Consider the following 27373-nt stretch of genomic DNA (forward strand, 5'->3'; position numbering starts at 1 on the left):
TGTGGCAGTTTCTTTTATCATAAAATGGATGAACTACTATTCACTTGAACTATCCTCCTAAGCACAGTATACATGCTAAATATAAGTGGGTATTTTATCACATCCATTTAAGAGTGCTATCAGAACAGTAATATTATCTCTGGAACCTGCTTTCAGTGCAGCTTCTACAAGGTGCTTACTAATATACTTAGCTGCAAGGGCATAAAATGTCCTAGAATTGATTTCTGAATCTTCTGATATTTGTGAAGATTCAGAACTTTCAGGTTCAGGTTCTTCTACATTTATCGCAAACTCTGGGGTTAGAGTTGGTTCTGTGCTTTCATGAGTTGTATCATCACTTAAGTCCCATGAGCCAGAAACTTCTAAAGTGGTTTCTGATTCTTCTTCCTCCTCCTCCTCCTCCTCTTCTTCTTCCTCTGCTGCTGCTTCTTCTTCCTCTGCTTCTTCTGCGGCTTCTTCCTCATCTGCTTCTGATTTTTCCTCTGCTTCTGATTCTTCCGCTGCTTCTTCTGATTCTTCATCTGCTTCTGCTTCTTGCTCTGCTGAGCAACCTGACTGAACCATCTCTTCTTCTTGCACAACGCTACTTGAGGACCTTAAATTTTGTAACTCAATATCTGCCAAAAAATCTTTATTTAAATACCATGAATAGAATTCAGTTTCCAAATCATTCGAAGGTAACTCGGAGCCTTTGGACATGCGGGCTTTCTTCAGTTGGGAGCGCTGATACTTTTCCAGATAAGCAGAAAACATTGTTAATGTCAATAGTACTGCTTCACTTTTATCCAGAACTTCCCAGAGTCCATTAGAAGCTAAAATAAGAAATTGGCATGAATCATCAACAGGAAAGGAGATTGTATGTGGTACAGGAATAACAGTATTTTTCAGCTTTGGATTGCCGTGGTGGCCAAGGCCCCGAGTGCTCTTGATAAGTCCTTCTATCAGTCCTTTGGGTTCATTGCTGCTGATATAGCCACCATTCTTAAGAACACGGATCCTTTCTTCTCTAGAATAAGTGCTGTGTTCTTTAGTAACCCAATAGCTTTTCCCATTTTTGCATAAAACAGCATGAACATTGCCTACAATTAAAAAACACACACACAACTTATCACTGTATAACGTAACTGAATTGATCTTTGAAAGCACTTAAAACTTCAGCTGTTGCTTTTCCTCTACACGTTATGCTGTGCAGATGCTATACACAATTCATGTTCTGCCATCTTTCATCATTCATGGAGATAACCAGTCTAAAGCTGGATTCTAGACACATCAAAGAAGCTTTTCAGTTCAAAGCGTTGTAAATTTAAACAGGGAAAGCAGGTAGAGAAAAACGGGACTCTGTGTCGCCATCTGGTGGTACAATGTTATATCGCACATACAACGCATATAAATCACTTCTTCTTTACCAGTCTAGCTGACTCCCAAGTGCTCAGTTTATCTTACCTACCCTTCTCCCACGATTCCAAGTCAAGTGCCACTTTCTACATAACCTAAATTACTACATCCATAGGCTGAAACTAGACAATGTCAGCCAGTGAGCAGCAAACGGCAAATTAGATCCATCTTATCATTTCGACGAATAGCAAACTCGGGTGGTTCAATGCCAATAGGTTTGGATACAAAACAGGGCCACTAAGAAATGAGGATGTACTGGCATATTAGAAGAGAGCCATGAAGTATGTAGAAATGTCACATTCGTTTACAAAATCAAAATAGCAAAAAGCTCAAACAGCCCAATGAGGACTGGGTTTGCTTATTGGCCTGTGAGAACCACAGAAAGTGTGAAGTTGGAGAAGAAAAATGGGAAGAGTGGTGGTGGATTTTCCTGATCAAATCATTTGTACATCTTGCAGTACCCGAGATGCAAACATGGCTATTCCACTGGCAATATCTAGTAAGGCCCTCTCCATCCTGGTATTCTCCAGATGCATTAAGCTAAAACACCCCACTGGCTCAAGACAGCATGGTCCCAATGCTTAGGCATGATGGGAGCGTAAGGCATCTGGAGGGAACGCATTTGGGGAAGGCTGTTTTAGTTGTGCAAAATAGTTTGCATCCATCTGTCTCAAGAGACAGTGGGGCACACTTCTAGGGGTGAAGTCAAAACCACTGTGTTAGCAGCACCGAAGTGACCTCTCCGGGGCACAAGCCCAGGAGCAGTGTGTATGGAGGTCGTCCTGGGCTGCCCAGACAACAAGACCCCCTTCTCACCCTCTCTGATGTAGTCCGAAGGAAATCACAGCTATACGTTTGGCACTAACCTGGCTGCAGGAGCATAGCTGTCAACTTAAAGATTTGAAAATAAGGGGCCAGCAGCCTCGAAAATAAGGGATCAGCAGCCAAAATAAGGGATTTTTTGGGCACAGGTATGTTCAACTTCTGAGCCCCTCCAAGCCAAAGGCAGAAAGCCCAGCCAGCAGCCAAACGAAGCCTCAAGCGGTAGTTCCCACAGCACAGCAACCTGGCAAAGGGGATGCAGCAAGGAAAACCACTGTCACCTCTCCGCTGGGAAGTGCTGAGCAAAGGCAAGTCCCCAGGCAACGCGGCCGATTTGATCAGCACAAGGCATGCAAGCTCCACCCCCCCATCGTTCTTAGACTCATTGGGTGAGCAATGCAGCCAAGCAACACAGTTGAAGCCTCCCTCCTCCCTGGCCGACAGGAAGGGAGGGAGAGGAGCTGCTTCCTTTGAAACCCGGGAAATTTAAGGGACATCATCAATAAGGGACAGCAGCAGGCCACGGCGCTGGGATAAGGGACTTTCCCGCCAAATAAGGGACGGTTGACAGCTATGTGCAGGAGTTGTCAGAAGGAGGCGTGCAAGGCACTATCCAACCATATTGGGGACTGCGCTCCAGATTTGTGTTTATTCCTTAGCCTTTTCTTCTCCCAAAAATATCCCGCAAGGCAGCGGAAGTTCAGGATCAGTTTTCCTTTTCTTAGATGGGCTACCTTCCCATCTTGATGAGCCCCATCTGCCCCTCACTTCCCTCTACGGCCCATGCAGAAACCACCTTCTTGACCATTGGTCTCTGCTCAATCTGCTGGAGCCTGTCTTCGCATACAAGGGAAGTCCCTAACTCGCTGAGGGTTTCAGACCCCTTGGCTACATCCAGTCGAAGTCATTCCCAGGATGTGGCCACTGCCACATGCTGACACCTTCTAGGAGCCACAGGTGAGAGCTGAGTGGAGGGTAGGGACCAAAGGTGGACAAACTACCCTAGAAGGAACACAGTGTGTCCCTCACCAGAGGTACTACCCCTCCCCTAACACCCATACACCTCTGTCGGATCACAATTGCATGGAGATTCTCAGTGTCCAATGAGGGGAGACAAATGTGCAGTACAGTGACATGGCAATAGGCTTTGTACAATTAGATATAAGGATTGCTGGATCAAGCCAATCTGTTCTCAGTGGACACCTAGATGATGATGATGATGATGATGATGATGATGATGATTCACTTATACCCCGCCCATCTGGCCTGGCCTCCCCAGCCACTCGGGCCGCTCCCAACAGAATATTAAAAACACGACAAAACATCAAACATTAAAAACTTCCCTAAACAGGACTGCCTTCAGATGTCTTACGAAAGTCAGATAGTTGTTTGTTTCCTTGACATCTGATGGGAGGGTGTTCCACAGGGAGGGTGTTCCACAGTGCGGGTGCCACTACCGAGAAGGCCCTCTGCCTGGTTCCCTGTAACCTCACTTCTCGCAGGGAGGGAACCACCAGGAGGCCCTCGGTGGGGGTGGAGATGCTCCTTCAGGTATATGGCTGTGGGAAATGGGCAAACAGGATTCAAGCACAATAGCGCTCCCCTCTTCTGTGTTTCCAGCAACTGGTATTCAGAAGCATACTTCATCTATGGAGGCAGAGCAAAGGCATCACTCCTAGTAGCTACTGACAGACTTATCTTTCCTGAAAAGTATGAGATCACTAGGACTGCTGTTTTCCGTATCTGCTATGTAGCTTCTATCACATCTATAGCTGGGTACCTCCCAGATGCCAGTCACTGCCAAAAAAAAGATCAGATTTGTTCAAAAATAAAAATATCTGGCTCCAAATGAAAGTGTGCAAGTAAAACATGTTGGATCTTAGAGGGCAACTTTTCAACAGACTGGATTTAGAACGGAGGTAGTAAAAGAATCTGGATCATTTTGAGTCAAGCGCAAATATTTATCTCTTTGGAGCCGAGGTTATGTCCATAAGACGAGGCAGCAGTCATTTAAGAAGAGCCAAAGGCTTTGATATCCAGTTCAGCATCCCGTTTTCATGGTGGCCACCCAAAAGAACGGCATGAGTGTAAAAGCAACTCTCTCCACTTGTGCTCCCCAACAATGCCTCTGGAATTGGAGGTAGTAGAGAGACATAATAGCTAGTAGACACCGATAGCTTTAACCTCCACAAATTTGTTTAAACTCATTTTAAAGCCATCCAAGTTGGTGACCAGTACTACATATTGCAGTTATGTACTGTGTACAGGGTTGCCATATTTCAAGAAATGGAAATCCAGACAGTTGCTGAGCTTTTGGGCAAAAGCTAAAAAAAAGAAAAAGAAATAAAAGGAAGTTTTGGAGCTATTTTTAAGGGAAATTGGCAAAAATGACACTGCTGACATGGGTTGCCATACGTCCAGATTTTCCTGGACATGTAGTGATTTCTGCCCAGACACTGCTTCTGGCTTCAGTACTCCGGGTATGTCCAGGAAATTCCAGACATATGGCAACCCTAGTACTGTGTAAAGAAGTACCTCCTTTTGTCAGTCCTGAATCTTCCTCCAATAGATAACCCTGGGTTGTACAGTGGTAACTTGCTTTGCAACTGTTTTGGATTACAACCATTTTGGATTACAAACACGTCAAACCTGGAAGTGCATGTCTCTCTTTTTGGATTACAACCCTTTTTTTGGGATTGCAACCCATTATTTTTTTTTGAAGCCCCATTGGCGAAAGTGCGCCTTGGGTTACAACCTGTTTTGGTTTACAATGGGACCTCCAGAACGCATTATGGTTGTAAACCAAGGCACCACTGTAGTATGATTGGAGGTGGGGGGGGGGGGCTTCCCTTACGTTTCTGAGCAGAATTCATAGTGTTGGTGCTGACCTTTAAAGCCCTAAACAGCCTCGGTCTAGTATATCTGAAGGAGCGTCTCCACCCCCATCGTTCTACCTGGACACTGAGGTCCAGCGCTGAGGGCCTGCTGGGGGTTCCCTCACTGGGAGAAGCCAAGTTACAGGGAACCAGGCAGAGGGCCTTCTGGGTAGTGGCACCCTCCCGGTGGAACACCCTCCCACCAGATGTCAAAGAGAACAACAACTACCAGACTTTAAGAAGACATCTGAAGGCCGCCCTGTTTAGGGAAGCTTTTAATGTTTGACGTATTACAGTATTTTAATATTTTGTTGGAAGCCGCCCAGAGTGGCTGGGACAACCCAGTCAGATGGGTGGCATATAAATATCATCATCATCTTTCCTCATGAGGCAGTTGATTCATCCCCGTCATCGTTGTCCTTTTCTGAAACTTTTACAGCTCTACCATATCCTTTTTATGTGTGGTGACCAGAATTGTATATAGTATTCCAAGTACAGTCACACCACAGATTTGTATAACAGCTTTAATATATTGGCAGTTTTATTTTCAACCCCTTTCCTAATTATCCCTATCATGGAACTTCACCATTTCTACAGCTGCAAATGATGAATACAATTATGGAATAAAAGAATGAAGCAATTATGTAAGTAAAGTGGGCATGTTCCTTGTGACATCTGACAGAAAAGGTTTATGAGAGATACAAATTAAAATACAAGGGTTGGCAGGAAGGGTAATCTTCCTACCATAAGCTTGCGTCAGTATTTCTGCTTAAATTACTGAGGATTTCAGCTAAGCAGTTTTTCATGAAATGCATTTGATAGGATTTTACCAATAGTATTTCCCCCCTCTTTCAACAAGTCAACAACCCAGTTCACACATAATATCACAGCTATTTCTGCTCCCCATATCCACAGATGAGTGATCAACCTTCTGGTTCCTAAATAAGCTGATGTTTCTTTGACTGGGGCTGGTTTTCTCATATGGGGAAAAGGAAAACCTTAAAAAATAGATAAATTGACCGAAGGGCCGTCAGCCATCTTACTTCTCCAAGGCATTTGTAAATATAGCTAAGACAGATAGATGGTATCTGTTTTTCACATGATGATCCATTTTGCACATACTCTGTCCATAACAATAGTTTGTTGCATCTGAATCAGGAACTGGCTAAACTATGGTTTGCTGAGAGATTGTGTTTGTTGAACATAACAAAGAAACAGACCAATGACAAAAAAATATTTGGGAAGCATGTTACAGTTTAGGAATACAGACTTATTCTTCCTATTTCAGTTCAAAGTTTAGGTGAGAACAATCCCATTAAAGAAGATATCTGTTATTCAAAATTATTGCATGCCATATTGACTTGCCTTTTTCCCACTCTTTATTTTTTTGGTGCTGAGATAGTTGAAAAGTGCTTCATCTTGCAAACGTTGACTTAGATCCTAAGGTTCTGCTGGCAAGAATATTCTGTGAATGGAATTCTGCTAACAAGATACTCCCACAGTGTGGAAAGTCTGTGTGGCATTCTTTGTTCATATCCCCTTCCCCCTTTGTTCATAAGCCCCTTTGCTTAAAAGGGGGGGGGAATCTGCTCTAGAGAGTGGGGTGAGAGACAAAAAACAAACAAAATCAAAACGCCACCCTGTACTCAGGCAAAAACCTATGCTGGAGCCTGATTTCCTCTGCCAGTGGAAAGAGCCCTTCTGTTTATGGAGAGTGAGTTAGGACCCAAGGCTATGCAGTATTGAATTAAATTGCAGGCACTTGCTATATCATTCAAAACTGACAGGCCAAAATTTTAAAATGGGGTAGGGTAGTGGGAAATGGTAACGGTATTCCATACATACCAATATTAGCAATATGCATGAGTCCAAATTTTTCTTCTGTCGGTGCAGAACTATTGTCGCCTTCAAGCTCTTCCTCTTCCTGACTCCCATCTATGCTATCTGGCACGTGCTCATTGTCTCCTGGCTCTGCGGTGAGATCATTTGTTCTTTCAGACGACTCTCCTTGCTGCTGTTCCATGTTCTCAAGGAGACCCTCTTCGTGGCCCCCATCTATATGATCAGCAACATGCACATTGTCTCCTGGCTCTCTGGTGTGATCATCTGTTCTTTCAGATGACTCTCCTTGCTGCTGTCCCATGTTTTCAAGGAGACCCTCATCCTGGCCCCCATCTATATGATCAGCAACATGCACAGTGTCTCCTGCCTCTCTGGCATGATCATCTGTTCTTTCAAGTGATTCTTCTTGCTGCTGTTTCTTGCTTTCAAGCAGATTCTCTTCCTGAATCACATCCTTATTATTGGTAACCTGCTCATTGTTTTCTGACTCTACCGTGCTGCTTTCCTTTTTGCCGTTGGTTCCTCCAAGTGGCTCCTCTGGCTGCTGTTCTGTGACACTGCCCCTCTCTTTCTTAGTTATAAGCAGAGCCACTCCCTGCTCTGCGTCACCTTTTTTCTTTGCTATGAATATCCTTTTAGGCATCTCCTCCTCGCTCTGTTGTCTGACGTTCTGTTCCTCTTCATCAGTTACCTTTTCAAGCGTTTTCTCCTCCTCTTCTTCAGGTTGGCTTTCCTTTTCGTTGCTTATATTTTCTATTATACAGGTGGCAGCTGTACAACTGCTCCAGCAGACTCTGGAAACTTCATTTCTCCCGAGCCGTAAAAGCCTGTCCATACGCCAGAAAGACTTAGCATATGCTCTGTGAATCCATTCATAATCACCTGGCCAAGACTTCTTGCCTCTGGCACCCTTCTGAGTGAAAAGCCTCTCCCTCACTTTGTAATCTGCCCTGAAGACGGTGCAGAATGAATCTATGAATTCTTTCCCAGCTTCACTCACTTGGTAAGAGGGATCTTCGTGAGAAAGCTGGTCAAGGAGTAAAACGGGAAGTTCCACGGACGTCGTCTCTGCAGCAGAGATCCCATTGCTTCCATCAAAAACCCCAAGAAAGGACGTACCTGCCCTGTTCCCATAATTGTCTAACACGACAAATACGTCTTCCAGGTTTTCATGCCAATGAGCATTTTTGTCTTGACATATTGCGATGGCTTTTATCAGCGGATTGGTAACTTCTTCAACGTGCACAGAACTTTGAGCAATACTATCAATGCAAAAATATGGAGTAGGCTTCATGCTTTCTTTAAGGAGATCAAATGAACAGCCAATCTTCTCCGTCTTTCGTTCAACATACTTAGGAGTCTTATATTTTTTCATTTTTAAAAGCAGACGTTTTCTCTGAAGAACTATTTTATTTACATCTATTGATTCCACCCATGGCCGGCGATAATCCAGTACTGCCAGAGCCTGGTGGACTCTTTTATGGAAAAGAATTTCGCTAATGTGTACCATTTGTTGGCATATGGAGCAAAGTACTGTAATATCGAGTTTGTCAACTTTCTTGAAGTCAATCTTAACTACCTTTGTGGGATCTTCTTCAGATTTGTGGGATTTACATTGCGGAGATCCTTTTTCCCACGACATTCTATAAAAACAAAGAAAAGTAAAATGTGTTTCAACTATCCTTCTCAAACGAAACCAAGAAATACTCATAAAAGAACCTTGCAATTAGCTCTACATGCCAAATGGGGCTTTAGGATTGCGTTTTTCTGATAGCCTGCATACAATATGCTCAACTGCTTCTCAAAGAGTTTTAAAGCTGTCTGAGATGGAATGCGGGTAGAGAGGAAATATTTTTTCTTTTTTAATTCTATTGCTTTGTTAACAAAAAAAAAAAGGTGCAAACATAACAAAAAGAAACATCTTTTTTAAAAATCTTTTAAAAATCAAACCATAAACCATAAAGCATCACAGCCTGGAAAGACAGCTCCAAAGGGATAATAAAATATTAACTCCTACAAAGATTTCCTTTACAAACAATAAAGATTTATTAAAAAAATAAAAGTATTCTCCAGCTGGGAGTTCCATCATTATTGAGAATAAAGGTTCTATATAGACTTAAATGATCCAGACATTTGCACATAGTGGCAGCACTGAGTGATCGATATTTGTGTAAGAAATAAAATCATGCCATACTGTATATATGTGGCTTACTTAGAAGTAAGCCCTGTTGAGTTCAATGGGACTTCTAACAAATTGCAGCCTATGCACACAGATATAGGAGTACAATCTCATGAACAGTTGGGACTTTTTTCAGAATAGATATCAATTTTAAGTTTTAATTCATACCCCTTTATGAGAAAATGAGAGATTAATCATATGCTTGCTACCTACACTATACAGTATATAGTGAATAGCTATTTCTACAATGCATAGTTTCCATGTTAGGAAAATTAGGAAATATGATCAATATTGCCAAAGAGAACTGAAATATACTCGGAGTCGAGTGTGAATTTCATGCTCTTTATTCAGCTCATAGTAGCAATGAATGAAACTTTCCCCAAAACGTCTAGCTATATATACATTATTTACAGAATGGGCCCCGCATGATTGGCTAATTCCGGGCTGCTCCTGCAGGCCAATCAGGTCGCTGATTCACTTCCATCTGGAGCTGGATTGGGTGGCTCCTGTGGACCAATCAGACTTCTGGATACTATTGTTCTAGGATTCAGCTCAGTCCTGTACATGACAAGAACCTAACTGAACAAAGTAGGCTGCATGCAATTCTACTGTCAACAAAACTGGAAACAAGAAAGGGTTTTCAGTGTGTATAGATGATCAAGAGCAGCACCATGCCAGTTTTGTGAGGGCCTGTTTAGCCTTAAAATAGCTGCCCAATCATGGTGAGAGTTAGCCAGTACCTGTTTGGACTGAAATTAGAACACCCTTCATCTTTAGAGATGAAGACAAGAGAGGAAGTTAGTTGTTTTACTGCAGGACACTTTTTTGGGCAAAGTTGTTGAGTTTTTCTTTTTTCTTTTCTTTTTTTGCAAAATCTCTGGAAAAAATTTCCAACATGGGTTGCCATATGCCCGGGCAACACCGTAGAGTGTCCCCCCCCCCGAGGTACCACTGTATTATTTTTCCCCTGTAGTAAGCCGCCTGGAGCATGATTTAAATTGTGCAAAGGTGGCATACAAATAAAATTACAGTGGTACCTCGGGTTAAGTACTTAATTCGTTCCGGAGGTCTGTTCTTAACCTGAAACTGTTCTTAACCTGAAGCACCACTTTAGCTAATGGGGTCTCCTGCTGCCGCCGCGCCACCAGAGCATGATTTCTGTTCTCATCCTGAAGCAAAGTTCTTAACCCGAGGTACTATTTCTGGGTTAGCAGAGTCTATAACTTGAAGCGTCTGTAACCTGAATTGTATGTAACCCGAGGAACCACTGTATGTATGTATGTATGTATGTGGCTGTCATACATCCATAATTTCCCAGACATAGTGTTGATTATTTGGCAATCCCCCCCCCCAAAAGATAAACAACTTTTGTGTCTCGATTTTCACTTTTTGAAATATGGCAACCCTATGTATTTACTGTTCACATTTAAAAATAAATAAATGATGGGGAGAGATATGCTCAGTGGGGGTGCACAATTTCAAATGAAAAATATCTGTAAAGTTGTGGGGCATTGCTGTCTTTATAGTATAACAGGGCATATTTACATGGTGTGTCAACAGGGCTATTTCCCCAGAATAAATTAGAGTCCCCCCCCAAACAAAGTGACTGGCAATGGGGGGGGGGGGAGCTAGCTTTTCTGTAACTGAGCTGAGCAGAGCTCCTTTGTAAAGATTTGCAAGAAGAGCAGAACAATAACAATGATAAAGTTGCCCTATCCTTTAAGCTTAAGATACTGTACAACCATATGAAGTGTTTGAATTATTTTTGTTTCAGATATAGAAAGATTTTAGTAACTCCAAATACGATAATATTTGATGCAATCTCAGGGCCTTTCCTTTCAGCAGGAGAAGGAACCTTGTTAAGTTGTGGGTGAACATATCAAACAACACAGCAATTCTTCAAACATCTCTTGTTTATTCACAGGCCAGAACTGAACTGAACTGAAGGGTTCAGCCAGCCTGCTTATATAGAGCTCCACTACAACACAACTGTAACAATTTTCTGTAACTATCCAGTCACTGAACGTCACTTTCAATCCCTTATTTGCATATGTGGACCTGAGTGAAAACTATCTACAGTATCCCCCTGCCGGCCCAGGGTGAGAACTTCAGTACATAACAAACCTCACACAGAATAAAAATGCCAGGCAGAGGCTGCTGAAAGGCTCCTTCACATTAGTAACTGATGTCCACAGCTGGCTGCTTCATGGTCTATGGACTCCACATTTGGATAATTTCCTTGATGGCCACTTGGTCGACAACTGAGGACCGAACATGGAATATGTACTTACTTGTCTGATGAATTAGGAAATAGTTCACCTCAGGAAGAGTAGAAACTAGAGCTGTAACAAATGAAGGAAATATTAATTAATCAATTGAATTTGCACAAATCAGCATATAAGGGGGTGGGAATATCATGCTGAAGGTGTGTGTGGGGGGGAACCATACATTTCTTGTTCTTAGATCATGTGCCTGTATATTGTAGCAGGCTTCATCTTGGATGATATTCTCCTGTATGTGAAAGACAAAATGACCTTTTTAAAGTAGTGCTTAATTTTTAAAGTCATCTTAATATATTTTTTTAATGTACTGTCTTTTTAACTGTGGCAATTTGTAGTTGAAGGGCTGCCACGTGGAAGATAGAGCAAGTTTGTTTTCTGCTGCTTCAGAAGGTAGGACTTGACCGATGGAGCCGAATGACAAGAAAGGAGATTCTGACTAAACTTTAGGAAGAGCTTTCTGCTCGATGGTGGAATGGATTACCTTGAAAGGTGGTGGAGTCTCCTTCCTTGGAGATTTTTAAACAGAGGTTGGATGGCCATCGGTCAGGGATTCTTTATCTGCGATTCCTGCATTGCAGGGAGTTTGAAAAAGTGACTTGGGGACCTCTTCCAACTCTACAATTTTATGAAAGCGTTCTTTTAAAAATAATAATAATAGCCTAATTGATTAAATAGTGATGCTCTAACTAGAAGAAATCAAGCGCAAACTATGGGGAACTGAATAAGCAATGAAAGGATGGTTTAAGCTGAGTCTGTATTGACTGATTCAAAATTACCTTCATGAGAAGTGGGGCTTCAAAGCCAGGTATCCCCATACAAGTCCAAAAGTGAGTGTCATTTCCAGATTTTGGAGGAAACTTGGGCAAGACAATCCCCAGGGACCACCCTTCTTCATGAGCCCACCTCCTGAACTGCAAGCAAGTCCAGGGAACTTGGACATCTGGAAACAGTTACTTTAAAAAAACCTATTTTCTTACGGTTTGTATTGGTCATTGCCTTTGGGATGAGCCACTTTTTAGCTTAATTAGAAAGGTGCTCCTAAAAAGACTTTTAACGATAGTTCTTCAGTTTCCCTGTACCACGTACAATGATTTTTCTGATCCTCATTTATGCCTTTGTGCTAAGGTGTCTTCAGACCTCAGTTGATTTTGCTTACATTCATTCTTTCTTTTGTTTACAGTTTTACTCAATGGGAAATGATATACAATGAAACGAAAAGGATGTTTAAAATAACATTTGTCAAAAAAACCAGAATCATTTCTCTTGGGAATTACAGGGATAGAAATACTTAAATCGCATAGAAACTTATTCATATATGCGACTACAGCGGCAAGAATGCTACTTGCCCCAAAATGGAAAGAAGCAGAAGTCCCAGCAAAGGAAGAATGGATACAAAACTTATGGAATATGCAGAAATGGTGAAACTTACTGGGAGAATAAGAACTCAAGATAACAAACTTTTTATAAAAGAATGGAAATGGTTTATTGACTATTACAGATAAATTGTAAACAGATACAAACACTGGCAGGATTATTGTAGTAACCTGCAGTAACATAAGAGTATATACTTAAAGAAGATAAATAAATGAGCAAGTCAAGTTAATTTGGATATGCAGAAGATATTAAAAATAAATTTAAGGAACGGCAGAAAGAGGGGGGAGGAAGTTAAGATTTAAAATGTCAACATGATTGTAAAATCAGTGAAATGTATACACCTGAAAAGTATAAATAAATAATAAAGTTTTACTCAATTAAATTCTGTAAAAAATATACCTTTGATTCCTAGGAAGTTGTGGATTCTTTGGACGCCATTTCCCTCTGTTGCTATTGGAACACTGGGACAAGATTGGCGGTGCCTTTCCAGTGTTTACAGTTATTACTATAGTAACTGTATCCTTAGCCACTAAGATGCTGTTCTAGTTTGCCTTAGAAGCAAGATTAAAAGGTGTGGGTGGTGCTACAGAGCCTCTGTATTTTCCAAGGAATGTGATCAAGAAATCAACCCCCCCTCCACGCGCAAAAACAACAGCCCTGTTGCAGTTGTCTTGTGAACGGGTCTTGAGGCATACCGTGTCATAGTCCTCAGCCCATGTCGGTTACAATCATCACCACCTCAAGATGAGGGAGTGATGTCAATTCAGTACTGCTCTGCTATATTGTACTTTTTGTCAGAATGTAATGGAACCTACATTTCCTCTTTTACACTCTTAGCTGTAACACCACTTACAAATCACTATAAAACCAAGTACCTTGTTTTATGAACTTAATCCGTTCCGGAAGACCGTTCTTAAACCAAAACCATTCTTAAACCGAGCCGCTCTTTCCCTAATAAGGCCTCCCGCCACTAGTGCCCTTCCACTGTTCGGATTCTGTTCTTAGACCGAGGCAAAGTTCTCAAACCAGGACACTATTTCCTGTTTTGTGGAGTTTGTAAACCAAATCGTTCTTAAACCAGACTGTTCTTAAACTGAGTTACCACTCTATGTGTTTCTCCTTGTTTTTCACACTGATCAAACCAATTCATGTGGATTAATTCACTGTGACAATGAAACTGCAATTGCATATTGTATAAACTGAGACTAAATATATTGTATAAGCACTTTGAGAACTCCAGTGCCTTCCGGTCCATGTAAGAGTCCAATTCAAGAGTTGGTGTTTACCTTAAAAACCCTATGCAGGTAGCTGAAGGAATGTTTGCTTCTGTATTAACCTGCACATTATTAATCTGCCTTTGTATCAAAGCTCTGCTCCATCATCCTCATATGAGATGAAGTCCGTGGCATCCTAAGATTACAATGCAATCCTAAAAAGTCTCTTAAATTCACAGCATTAATACTCCAATAGAAGTTGCTCCCCCATTAGGTTTCCAGCATGGATGTAGCCAGGGGGTGCAACTGCCCCCCTACATCAAGTAAATAAATAAAAATACTTAACTGACTAATTGCATCATGGATAACTCAGTTCTGCCCCCCCCCCACATAAAGCCTGGCCCCCTAAAATAAACCCTGGCTACACCCATGGTTTCCAGGGAGTCCCGTCCCCCCCCAGTCATAGCTTCCCAAGGTCTTCCCAAGTCCATGAGAAGCTGAACAGCAGGTACTGGGCAGTGGGTTTTTTAAAAGATGCATGGCATGGCAAAAGTGGATAGAGAAGTTATCATCGAATAGTAGAGTTGGAAGCATAGCTGTCAACCTTCCCTTTTTTTGCAGGAAATTCCCTTATTTCAGCGTCGTTTCCCGCTGCTTCTTGCTGCTATCCCGGATTGTTAGTTATCCCGTAGACTGTCCCCGGGACAGGTGAGGCTGCTGATCCCTTATTTTCGAGGCTGCTGATCCCTTATTTTCGAGGCTGCTGATCTCTTATTTTCAAATCTGAAAGTTGACAGCTATGGTTGGAAGGGAGCCCATGGGTCATCTAGTCCAACCCCCTGCAACACAGGAATCTCAGCTAAACCCTTTTGTCAGAACACCAGAAATTGGGGACATACAATGATGCTGAATGTTGGAAGACTTCGGACAGATAAAAGGAAGTACTGTACTTTATTCACACAGCACATAGCTGAGCTATGGAACTTGCTCCATCAGGAGACAGTGATGGCTGCCACCTTGGATGGCTTTAAAGGGGGATTAGACAAATTCTTGGTGAAGAGGCTTATGGATGGTTACTAGCTGATGGCTATACTTTGTCTCCACAACTGGAGGCAGCAATGATTCTGAATACCAGTCACTGGTAGACACAGGGAGAGTCTCTTGTGCTAGAATCCTGCTTCCAGGATTCCCACAGGTTCTGGTCAGCTACTGTGAGAATAGGATGCTGTAGGAGGTGGGCCATTGGCATGATTATGATTAATTATAATTATTATTTTTGGAAGTCTACCTTTAGAGGCAATAAACTCCCAACAGAGTTCACTTTGAATTCTACAGTAAAGGGCACGTTGAGCCCTCTCTCCCCAACTCGCTGCCCGTCTAAAGAGCCCATTTCCTTCCCTGCAAGTTTACGAAGAGCCCAGAATTAAAACTACTTGGTTGAAGATAAAATAACAAATAACAACGAGCGGAGTGCTCTTTAAAAAATAAAATAAAAAGGCTCCTTCTTCCTTCCCCGGTCCTAAAAACTGCAATGCCCTCGAGGGAAAGGAAAAGGAAAGCGGGCGCGCTTCGACGCCACTCGCGCTCGCCTAACCCTAGAATCACGTTGGGGGGCGGCTTTGCATTGCAGGATTGGCGGCTTCCCCAAGTCGCCGTCCTCCTTCCCCCATGAATCGCATTTGCAAGCGCGCTCCGACAGAAGCGGAAGAAGCCGCTTGGCAAAAGCGGAGACCCGCCCGCCGCTCCAGAGCTCTGTGGCGCTTGAAAGCCTGACGGACTTATACGTTGCTTTATTTTATTATTTTTTAAGTGCCGGAGGAGGACTCTTCTGCTTCCTCTTTATGACTTGCCCTGAGGGGACACCGCAGTGGCGCACACAGACACACGCCGCCAGTTCTCCTCAGAGAGAGATGCCCTCTGGAACTGTTGCTAAATTCTTCCGCGGCGCCCCGAAGAGGCGCGACCCGGACGGGCAAATCTGAGCTGCTGAGGCACTTGGCGCGCTTTATGGCCAGGACCGGCGGAGACGCCACTGCGCCGCTTCCCAGGCGAGGAGGGAAGGAAGGGCCAGGCAGGCCGCGCGGCCGCCCGGCTTCCCTCCTCCACCTCCTCCTGGGCTGCCGGGCGGTGACAGCCGAAGCCAGGCTCGCTGGCGGCAACAACATGTCCGTCGCCTTCCCCTCCTCCCCGCTGGCTTCTTCTTAGCGGCGCCTCCGCCTCCTCCTCTCCGCCCAGCAGGACCCGCCCGCGGTGCGGCCCTGTCCCCTCCTTCCCTCCCTCCGGAGGGAGCAGCCGGCGGCGGCGGCGGCGGCAGGGGGGAAAAGGGGAGGCTCCATCCAGCGCGCTCGCTCGACGGGCGCACCGAGCCGGGCACTAGGCGAGGAGCCTGGCGGCGAGCCTCGTCGTGCCGGCCGGGCTGCGGCATGGCTGAGGCTGGCGCGGCCGGGGCGGGAGCCGCCGCCGCCGCGGCGTCCTCCGCCACCACAGCAGCCGCGGTCGGCGGCAGCGGCGTAAACGGCGGTGGCGGCGGCGGCAACGGAGCGCTGCAGCAGGGCTCCCCGGCCGCCGGAGGGCTGGCCGCTTGCGGACCCGTCCGGGCTGTGGTCGCCGCCGCCGCTGCCGCGACAGCCGAGAGCCCCGCGGCGGCGGCAGCTGCTGCTGCAGCAGCGGGAGGCGGCGGCGGCCCGGGCAGCGGCGGCCCTGGCTCGGCTCGCGTCGTAGGGAAGAAGGCGCAGCTCCGCGCTGCGCCGCGCGCCAAGAAGCTGGAGAAGCTGGGCGTCTACTCCGCCTGCAAGGTAATAAGCCGCTCGGTGCGGGGGTTTTTTGGGGGGGGCGGTGGAAACGAAAAATAAAATACAGTAATAGTTGTAATAATAATAATAATAATAATAATAATAATAATAATAATAATAATAATAATAATAATAATGGACTCGGCAGCGGCATCCATCCGTAGACGTCGCCCTGTTCCCTTGCAGCCCCCAGGGGGCGTCCAGCGTTGCCGCTGTTGCCGTTTGCTAGTTGCCGTCAGAAGGGGAGGCGCCGGAGCTGCCGGCCGGGCTACTCCTTCGGCCCGTTTGGAAAGCGGAGCGAATAGGAGGCCCTTAAAAAATGGAACGGCTGCACCGGTGAGTGCGTGTGCGGGGAGGGGTGTGTGTGTGGATGTGCACGCACGCGCAAACGGGTGTTTTCATTCCTGCCTCTCTCACTTAAGGCAGCCTGGCAACAGGTTGCTCTCTGGGAAAGCAGCGATTTGCTTAATTTTCTTCTTCCTGACCTGTAGCTATGTTTCGTTGAACGATCGCCTGATTCGGATTAGTTCATGCATGCGTGCATGCATGCCAGCTTAGCTGAAAAGAAAAAAGAACGATCATTTCCTATTAGCTCCTGCAAGCTCCGCTGTTAACTGTGATTGGGGTTGGTAGTTATTGTGGGTTAACTGGCTCAGGGTGCAGTGATGCACACAGTATTATGCGTTTGGATTACCGCAGTGCGCTCTGTGTGGGGCTGCCCTCGGGGTTGGCCTGGAGGCTGCAGCTGGTGCAGAATGTGGTTGCCGAGGTTGGAGACAAACTACTGTTTGTTGGGCTGTTGGAACAAACATGTGTCCAGCTCTTTCCAGAAACTGTAGATAATACGCACCTGTCATATCCACAGGACAGGACAACCACACAAAACACCCTGCTCCAAGTTACTGGGAAGTGCGCTTCTGAGAGCTTTGAAACTGTCCCACAGACTGCAGCAATCTACTGGAAGTATAAGAAATAAGGCAGTCTCTCAAGGAACCTGGTCCTGAGCTGTACAGGGACTTAGGTGCATACCAACACCTTGAACTTGGCCCAGTAGCAGATTGGCAGCCAGTGCAAATCGCTCAAGCAAGGTGTCACATGCTGGCAGTAGTTTGTCTCCAACCTCGGCAACCACATTCTGCACCAGCATATATATATATATATATATATATATATATATATATATATATATATATATATAAATAATGTTTTAGCTGTTATTAACTATCGTAAGCGTAAATCGTCTTGAAATGTTGGCTTAGAATGCAAATAATTCATTAACTGTAATTATAATAACACACACACAAACAGTCTCTGAGCAGTGGGATACTTGAGGAGTGCCAGCGCTTATCTTGGGTTCTGTTTCTTTGGCATGAAGATCACTGTGGTGTCTTTTTGAAATACGGCTTTCCCTCCACATTTATACAACCTGAGCATAAGATAGAAGGACTCACAGCATTAACATTCCAACAGATCTTAATACCCCATTAGGTCTCCAGGGACCCTTCCCTCCTAGCTTTGGTTACAGCACAGAGAGCAAGTCAAGCCTCTGTATTTTCCCAGCTCCATACAAGCCTATCCCAGAGTAGAATTGTAGAGCTGGAAGTGACCCTGAGGATCATCTAGTCCAACCCCCTGGAATGCAGGAATGTGCAGCTGTCCCTTACTGGGGTCGAACCTGCAACCTTGGCATTATCAGCACTGTGCTCTAACCAACTGAGCTATCCATCCCTGGCCTATCGTTCTCTAGGGGCTGGAGGCATCACTAACAAATTGTTTCTATGGCAATACATTTATACTTGACCAGGCTCCCATTGTACAGATATAAAACCACAGGCTTGAAGGGCATCCGAAGGTATAATCCAAACCAAACCCCTTTCCCCAATCCATATTGTGGGACAGGTTGTGATTACTTAAGGGAAGGGGAGTACTTTGCACTTTGTGCATGGCTAGAGCTGCTCAGTTCTTTGCTTATGTGCCATATGTCCCAGGCTTGGCATGAGAGACATCTTTCAGAACTGGGTGAAATTCAGCCTTCCCTGTACTTTGTCTGCCTTCAGTTTCTCTATGACTCATTTCTACTTGTCAGCCTAATGGAAGGTCTTTCCAAAAAAGCCCCTTACTTTCCCTGCTCTGTTTTTAAGGAAGCCCCATGGCAAGACTGAAGGTTGCAATGTGTGTTGGTGTTTAAGTGGAGTTGTTCTGCAGTTCTCTGCACAGGAAGAAAAAAGAACCAATTTGCAGGCAGTTGTAAGGCAACGCAGGATTGCGAATGCATGTCAAAAAGGCGAGATGTCAGTGCATCTTTTTGGAGAAAGTGATATGGAGAGAGAGAGAGAGAGAGAAGGGGGGAAAAAACCAGGGAGAACATTGTGTTTTCAGAAGAAAAGAAAACTCAGGCCCAGCAGGTTATGCCAGCCGTTGTTTTTACTCTATTATTTGCTTGGTAAAATGGTGCCCCAGCTGCTTGTCATGTAAACACAGGATTGAGCACAGAGACAAACTCCTTTAAGTGCCTGCTGTGTGTGTCTGTTTGAAGAGATAAACAATCCCCCCCTTTTTTCTTTTTTCTTTGCACAAGAAAGCCATTCCAGCACTCTGTATCCAGTTGTGTGCAGCGCCAGTGTACTTGGGGAAGGAGAAGCTTGGATTGGGCGCTTTGAGCTGTAACTCCTCCCAAGCTCCCCCCCCCCTTCCCTCTGCCTGGTCTTGGCAACAGAGCCTTTGTTTTGACAGAATGACAGCTGAAGGAGGTGGAGACTGTGGCTTGTTCCTTTTTTGCAGCCTGTAGCTGACGGGAAACCCAGATTACCAATAGTATGAGAAGCTCGAAGCTCAGCCGTAGGAGAGCACAGGTGAAGGATCTTCCCCTGCCTTTCTCCTTTACTACAGTAAAAACGAGCTTGAACCATGAATAATTTGGAAATTATTTCTTTTATTTTTACAATTTTATCTCTCCAGGAAACTTATTGTGGCGCATCTTCCTCCTTGCCCATTTTATCCTTAGAACAGCCTAACTAAAGTAGGTGCCTGGCCCAATTGCACTCTAAGGGGGTGGGGTTCAATTTCTCCAAAGTCTTAGTCCAGTATTCGAACCCACTTTATCACACTGGTTTGCAAACACTCAAGGCTACATCTAAGGCTAGGTTTGTATACCTCATATTGCAATGTGTGAATGAAACAAGCATATTTGGAATGCACAGTATATTCTCTAGCGAGATAAGATTGACAGCATCTTCTTTGTGCTTGGGTGAGGCCTTCACCCCCTCTGCAATCTGAAGATAAGATTATAAAGACCTTTTCCCAGCATTCCCAATACAAAAGTCCTTGCCACTGCCCAGTCCCCACTGACAGCTCCCTTCCCCCTGCCAAGCTAAAAAAAGGTATAAGAGGTAAAGGACCGCTGGACAGTTAAGTCCAGTCAAAGGCGACTATGTGGTTGCGGCGCTCATCTCGCTTTCAGACCGAGGGAGCTGGCGTTTGTCCGCAGACAGCTTTCCGGGTCACGTAGCCAGCATGACTAAACCACTTCTGGTGCAACGAAACAGCATGACGGAAACCAGAGTGCATGGAAACGCCGTTTACACCACAGCGGTACCTTTTTATATACTTGCACTGGTGGTCTTCTGAACTGCTAGGTTGGCAGGAGCTGGGACAGAGCAACGGGAGCTCACCCTTTTGCAGGGATTCGAACCGCCGATTTTCTGATCGGCAAGCCCAAGAGGTTCAGTGGTTTAGACCACAGCGCCACCCATGAGGGAGGGATGCATTCTGTCAGGATGTGAGGAAGTGTTTAATCCCCCGTCCCTGTGTCGTGAATTCTGGATTACAATGCCCCTCCACATACACCTACTATTAATTTAAATGCGAGTTGTACACCATGTATTTAAGGTATAGTTTGACCCTCAGAATTTGCTATGAAACATTTTAGTACTCTGAAGTTTCTAAAAATAAAAAAAGTCATTCTTTGACTGGAATTGTTTTTACACTGATAATGTGCACAGCATGACCTGCTTGTTAAAAATGGCCAAATCATCATAAGATTAGGCACTTCATTAGAAGTTGCTGCCTAATCCCTGTGCTCTGCACACAAAAGTAAGAAAATGAAGAGTTAACCTCGTCATGTCCCTCTAACCAGTAATATTTAGAGTGGCGATATGGGCAATGAGACATTAGGAGCTAGTAAAACTGGCAGAATAATGCCTTTAAATCATGCATATACATATATGTCATGGTTTTGCACATTGCTTACATGGTGTACTGCTCTCTGTTCCAAGTAGCGTACAACCTAAAATTTAACGTAGAGGAAACGACAGATGGGGTGTGTGTGTAAATGGGGAACAGTTTAGGTTAGATTTAGATGTAGCTTATACAAGCTTAGTTACAATAGGGGTTGAGAATTTAAATAATTTGGCTTTGATCCCCTACATTCCAATAGTGGAAATAATACTTCAAAAGATGCTAGTTCCTGCTGGAACACTCTGCCTCCTGTCATTCCAAAACCGTGAGTCATGCAGTAATAGTCTGTGGGTAATAGGAGTAATAATAATCATATTGCTAGAACAAGGACATTGATAAATTAGTCCATGAAACAACCCTATGTTGTGAGGTTGAATAGAGGAAACTGTTTGTTAAAACATTTGTACACTTGCAACTCGGCTCTGAGCAAGTTTGCTTAAAAGTAATTTGTAGCGAATTGGCTGGGAATTTCACTCTAGTCAACAGCACACTCTGGTTCCCTTTGGATGTTGATGGACTACAAATCACATTAGCCTCACTCAGCCAGCACGGCCAATGGTCAGGGATGATGGAAGTTGTAGTCTACAACATCTGGACAGCACTGTGTTGGCTTCCTCTGAACAAAAGCCTTAAAAGTGCTGTAGTGTTGGGGTACTGATATGTTCCTGTGTTTTGGAACTAATATTTCCTGTGGACTTTACATAATTGAGTTCACTCCTCTTAGATTAGAGTGGTTCAATGTACAATGTCTCCAAATGCTCTTCAGTGTCAAAGGGTAAATTTCAAATCAGAAAATGCTTTTAAACTGCCCCTTTGTAGGCAAGCCTGAAAGTAAATGCCACTGTTTCTGTTTTTTAAATACCGTATTTTTCGTCCCATAGGATGCTCCGTCCCATAGGACGCACCTAGTTTTTTTGGGGGGGAAATAAAGGAAATTTCCCCCCCTTTATTTCCCCCCAAAAAAGCAGGTCGGAGAAACCGAACCAGGTCGAGGAACAGTGGAATGGCGGCGCTGCGCCTCCCTGCTGTCCCCCGAGCTTGTGGGGCTGGCCAATGTCTGCCCGGCGCGAGGGGCGCTCTGATTCAGGGCGCCCCGCCCGCTGGGCGGCAGGCTGCTATCCTGCAGGGCTCCCCACACTGTGGATGTGTTCCCGAAGTGCCGGGCTGGCCGATGTCTGCCCAGCGCGAGGGGCGCTCTGATTCAGGGCGCCCCGCCCGCTGGGCGGCAGGCTGCTATCCGCAGCATGGGGAGCCCTGCGGGGAACTCCTGCAGGGCTCCCCACACTGCGGATGTCTGTCCGGCGCGCGGGGCGCTCTGCTTCAGGGTGCCCTACCCGCCGGGCGGCAGGCTGCTATCCGCAGTGTGGGAAGCCCTGCGGGGAACTCCTGCAGGGCTCCCCACACTGCGGATGTGTTCCCGAAGCGCCAGGCGCCCTGAAAGCAGAGCACCTGACGCTCCAGGAAACAGGCTGCTATCCGCAGCCTAGACATCCCTGCGGGACCTCCCGCAGGGCTGCCTAGGCTGCGGATGTCTTCCTGAAGCCTGAAGAGCGAGAGGGGTTGGTGCGCACCGACCCCTCTCGCTCTCCAAGCTTCAGCGAAAGCCTGCATTCGTCCCATAGGACGCACCCAGATTTCCCCTTCATTTTTGGAGGGGGAAAAGTGCGTCCTATAGGACGAAAAATACGGTAACTAGTATGCATTTGGAGGTTTCTGCATAATGTTTTAAGAGGACTGGAAATGAAAATAAGCAGCAGGTTGTAAGTCATACTCAAGAGTAGATCCATTGGAATCAGTGGAGTAACTTAATTTGATGGGGGGGGTTTATTTTTAGACTGGTTTCAAAAGTTCTCAGATCCGAGAGTTTATTTTTGTTCAAGCATTAAGCATGAACCATGCTGTAAATGAATGCAGTTTGTCTTTTAGCCCTCTTTAGGGGGTTAGCTTTGTAGTTAGGTAAACACTTGAGGGGGGCCAGCAGGGATAAAAACATCAGTCCCACCCTGCCACTGTTCCCGTCGCCCTCCAACTTTGGGGGCCGGCTCTGAAGTGGGGAGCCTCCAATCCTTATGGAAGCTCCTCACACATTTTTAGAACCCTGAGTTTCTAGGGTTTTAAAATGTGTTTGGAGAGCTTCTTTGAGTATAGAAGGCATCACACTCTAGAAGATAATCTTCCCCATATTAGAGCGTGACCAGAACGTCAATGGGGGCAGACCTACCAAACTAATCTCTGCTACCCTCCCAAGCATTTAAATAAAGGTAAAGGGACCCCTGACCATTAGGTCCAGTTGTGGCCGACTCTGGCGTCGCGGCGCTCATCTCGTTTTATTGGCCGAGGGAGCCGGCGTACAGCTTCCGGGTCATGTGGCCATCATGACTAAGCCACTTCTGGCGAACCAGAGCAGCGCACGGAAACGCTGTTCACCTTTCCACCGGAGCGGTACCTATTTATCTACTTGCACTTTGATGTGCTTTCGAACTGCTAGGTTGGCAGGAGCAGGGACCGAGCAATGGGAAGCTCACCCCATCACTGGGATTCGAACTGCCGACCTTCTGATTGGCAAGCCCTAGGCTCTGTGGTTTAACCCACAGCACCACCTGTGTCCCAAACTAATCTCTGCTACCCTCCCAAGCATTCACGTAGCCATAAATGTAATGGCAGAAAAGGGAATCTATCTATATCTATATCTATCTATCATCTATCTATCTATCATCTATCTATCTATCTATCTATCTATCTATCCATCTATCTATCATCTATCTATCTATCTATCTATCTATCATCTATCTAGCATCTAATCTATCTATCTAATCATCTATCTATCTAATCTTATACTTTGCGTCTGATTTCCAAGTGTCTCTATTTGTCATGTTGCACAGTTTAACACGAGTCTGCTTCTCTCTCGTCCATGCATATCCACATCTCATCCCTCTTTATGCCGTTTGTTTGACAGCAGTAATTAATATGAGGAATTAATCTTTGCAACTGCATAACTTGCTTACTTTTAACAAATTGGAAGCATCAGTTAGGGCTGAAGGGATCGGAAAATTACAGGAAAAACTGGGGCAGATGGCAAATGGTTGGATGGGTGCAGATAAGGAAGCAGGCCCATTTGGTGATGCACGAACAGTCCTGGAGATACTGGGAATGTTCATTTTTGGAAGGGTTTCTTAAAACAACAAAAATCCATTGCTTTTTCTTGCCTGGATGGAGGATAAAGAGAGGTGTATATAGAAACGAGCCTACTGTCCAAAGGTAAAAAAAATCACATTTGTTGCTTTAACCACATTTGCGTTTGGCCCTCAACACCACTGGCATGTGACTGAGATGGGAATAAATCCCATGGCGTGATAAAAGGTCCCTCATCCGCATGTTAAATGATGCCCACCCAAGCCTGTGATTCTGAATTGTAAAACTCTTGACGTGATTTCCAACAGTGCACTTGTAGTTTGACCTTTGGAGTTGGACTGAGGACTCTGTGCACGTAGCTTATGCACTTCGGTACAGGAGGTCTCAGATGTGAAAGATAGTAATTGAATACTTGTGCTCTCTGTCTCATTGTTTGTGTGTTCTCAATGGAAACTAAAGATCCCTGTTGTCGTAAACACCTTCGGAGACTGTGATCTTGAGAGTTTCTTTGGGCAAGCCTGAATTCACCACTTAAATCTATCTTCTGTGCAGCAGCACCTACTCATTCTGAAACTCTCTGGTTTTCAAGAGCAGCTTGTCAGGCAATAAATACAGTCCTTCTGTGCTTACAGAAGTAGATTCACAGCTCTCTGGATCACAGCCAAAACATTATTACATTAATCTTCCTAATTATTAGCACTTCACTGTTTACTATTTATTAGAAGAAAGGGCAGTAGATATAATTAGACATGTGGCGGATATATAGATTAATCACATTGGTCTTTGAGAGTGGTGTATATAATCTGCAATCCATATATTGTGCTAGCACATATCATTAGAAAAATGTTCATCATAAACCAAATCCATACAGTAGTTTATTTTCCAATGTGGGTGACTCATGAGAGCCAAGACTCCTCATTGATTAGAGTTTCAGTTTAGGGAAGGTAGTAATGCAAAGTTACACAATGATCCAGTTAATTGGTAAATTATAGAAAACAAAGACGTGCTCAGCTAAGTACTTTGGCTTGACTGAGTCCGTGGGCTGAATGCTGAGGGCTGAACAACACGTTACACTCCACTTCCCAAATGACATTATTCTGTTGAGTTTCCCCCAAACAAGTAGGATCGCTTGCTCTTATCCTGCTGTCATAATTATGTCCTACATTTTCCTACCAACATGGGTCAGAAGTTCACAATGTGGTGACCTCGGAGCATGAATCACCCGGCGTATTCTGAGAGAGTGGAGGGGAGCTCAACACAGGGGAGCCATTTTCAGCAATGGTTCCTTGTCTGTGTGATCATCCCTTAGCATGACAAATCTTCCTTTGTTTAAGAGAGTGATGATCATTGCCCAAGTGGCGTGAACACTGTGGAACACTCTAAAGCGCACATAGTCAATTCAGTGCCCTACAGAGTTTGTTGTATCTTATTTTGGCGCTGTACTTACCAGTGGAATGTACATAGAATCATAGAACGTTGGAAGGGACCCTGAGAATCATCTACTAGTCCAACCCCCTACAGTGCAGGAATATGCAGCTGTCCCATACAGGGATCGAACCTGCAACCTTGACATTATCAGCACCGCACTCTAACCAACTGAGCTATCTCCTGCGTGTGCAACCTTGCCATTATCAGCACCGCACTCTGACCAACTGAACTAACTCCTGCGTGTGCAACCTTGAGATTATCAGCACCGCATTCTAACCAACTGAGCTATCTCCTGCATGAGCTAAATCAACAGCAAAGTTCTCTGCACCTCTTGCTTCTAGCTTGTGCAGCCTGAGGAGACAGGCTGGCTCTCTTGAATTGGAGTCCAAAAATCTGGAGGGCACCATGTTGTCTACCCCTGCTATTAAGTACCCCCAGCCTTCATTTCTTAACCTCATATACATACTGTACAATTTGTACAATGTTTCATAACGTTGGCACTAAATACTTTTTAACTACTCTCCGCAGCTCCTTCCCATCACTCTCAAGTTCTCAAAAGAGGTAATTTCATACATTCTTTCCTAATGAAAAGCAGAGGAGTGACATTTTATTGAGTTGCACGAGAGAGGAAACATTGCAAAAGATTCAAAAGCCACTCAGCGGGGTGTAATCTGAACTCCTTAGGAATGCTGCACTCACTATTGAGGGCAAAATATTTTCACTGCTGGGGTCAAGAACAGAAGGCATATGGCCTCAGCAAGAATGCTGGATCTGAATGCCATTTGCTGCCTTTGAAAACCACTCAGAAACAAAACGCAGCGGCTTTTTTTCTTAGCTGGTGGAAGCACCTGTGCTGAAAGAACCTTACTGGCTTCCAGTTTGTTTCCTAGCACCATTCAAAGTGCCCCTTTTCATCTTTAAAGCCCTTAGTGGGATACAGGATGCCTTTGGAAGCATATGAGCATCTCTGCTCCGAATCCCTTCCTTTTCGGAACCCGAGATTGGTTGTTTAACAAGAATTAGCTTGCTAGAAATAAAGCTGAGAGCTGCAACGAATGCCTGCCAGCAAAACAAAACACTTTTTTTCTCTGTTCCTGTAGGAGGGTTGGTATTCATTCCTGGCAGTTTAGCTCTTCCAACTACAATATTGGTACATCTGTTTGCATCTCTGATGCTAATTAGTGTGCAGTGCTACATTTTTGTGTAGGTACTCAGTCTTTATGGGTTTGGGGCTCTGGGATAATTATGGCACAGTGTTCTAAAATCAAGTGCTTATTCATATTTGCGAGAAACTGTGTGTGTGTACGTGCGCTCGCACGTGCCATACAAAGGCTTTTAAATTTATTTTTCTTACAGCAATGATTTACAGATCCACAGCAGCAAGCTTACCCTTTACAAACCTGGGCAGCAACCCTTCCAATGTTTTTCTTAAAAACAGGCATACTTAGTAAAACAAACAAACAGACAAATCCCCTCCACACGCATAAACAATCATACACATAAACAGAGTTCATACCAAGGGCAAATAAATAAATGAAGACATTGTGATGTTCAACAGATTTGTCATGCAAGTGAAATAAAACAAATGGCTGTTGGAAAGAAGTTGCTTTGGCACAACTTTCAGATATGTTCTGTTCTGAAACATGAAAAGTTACAGATTCCAGTGATCTTTCTGTTAGAACTCCTAAACTGGGAGGTAACAAAATTCAAACGTGGATCAGAGGGAAAGCCCAATCTTATTGAGACATGAAAGACTGCAAGATAGTCGTTTTTGTGTGTGGCATTTGCAGATTCCTGTAAT

The 27373-nt window shown here is 44.6% G+C and overlaps 2 protein-coding genes across 2 annotated transcripts in view; one reads left to right on the forward strand and one right to left on the reverse strand.

Moving 5' to 3' along the window:
• Positions 1-45: 45 nt before the first annotated feature.
• Positions 46-13709, reverse strand: PP2D1 (protein phosphatase 2C like domain containing 1). Its single transcript, XM_053359380.1, has 4 exons — positions 13170-13709; positions 11406-11456; positions 6939-8578; positions 46-1079 (listed from the first exon to the last, which is right to left on the reverse strand). The coding sequence occupies exons 3-4, from the start codon at positions 8575-8577 to the stop codon at positions 76-78; spliced, it is 2643 nt and encodes an 880-aa protein (XP_053215355.1). The 5' UTR covers position 8578; positions 11406-11456; positions 13170-13709; the 3' UTR covers positions 46-75.
• Positions 13710-16407: 2698 nt separating this feature from the next.
• The window catches only part of KAT2B (lysine acetyltransferase 2B), a 42343-nt gene continuing 31377 nt past the window's right edge, over positions 16408-27373 (forward strand). Inside the window, exon 1 of the mRNA XM_053359404.1 lies at positions 16408-16779. Within this exon, the coding sequence (XP_053215379.1) occupies positions 16408-16779 (372 nt within the window). The remainder of the gene's footprint in view (positions 16780-27373) is intronic.

Source organism: Podarcis raffonei, chromosome 12 (assembly GCF_027172205.1).
Source record: "Podarcis raffonei isolate rPodRaf1 chromosome 12, rPodRaf1.pri, whole genome shotgun sequence".
In the NCBI taxonomy this organism is placed as follows: domain Eukaryota; kingdom Metazoa; phylum Chordata; class Lepidosauria; order Squamata; family Lacertidae; genus Podarcis; species Podarcis raffonei.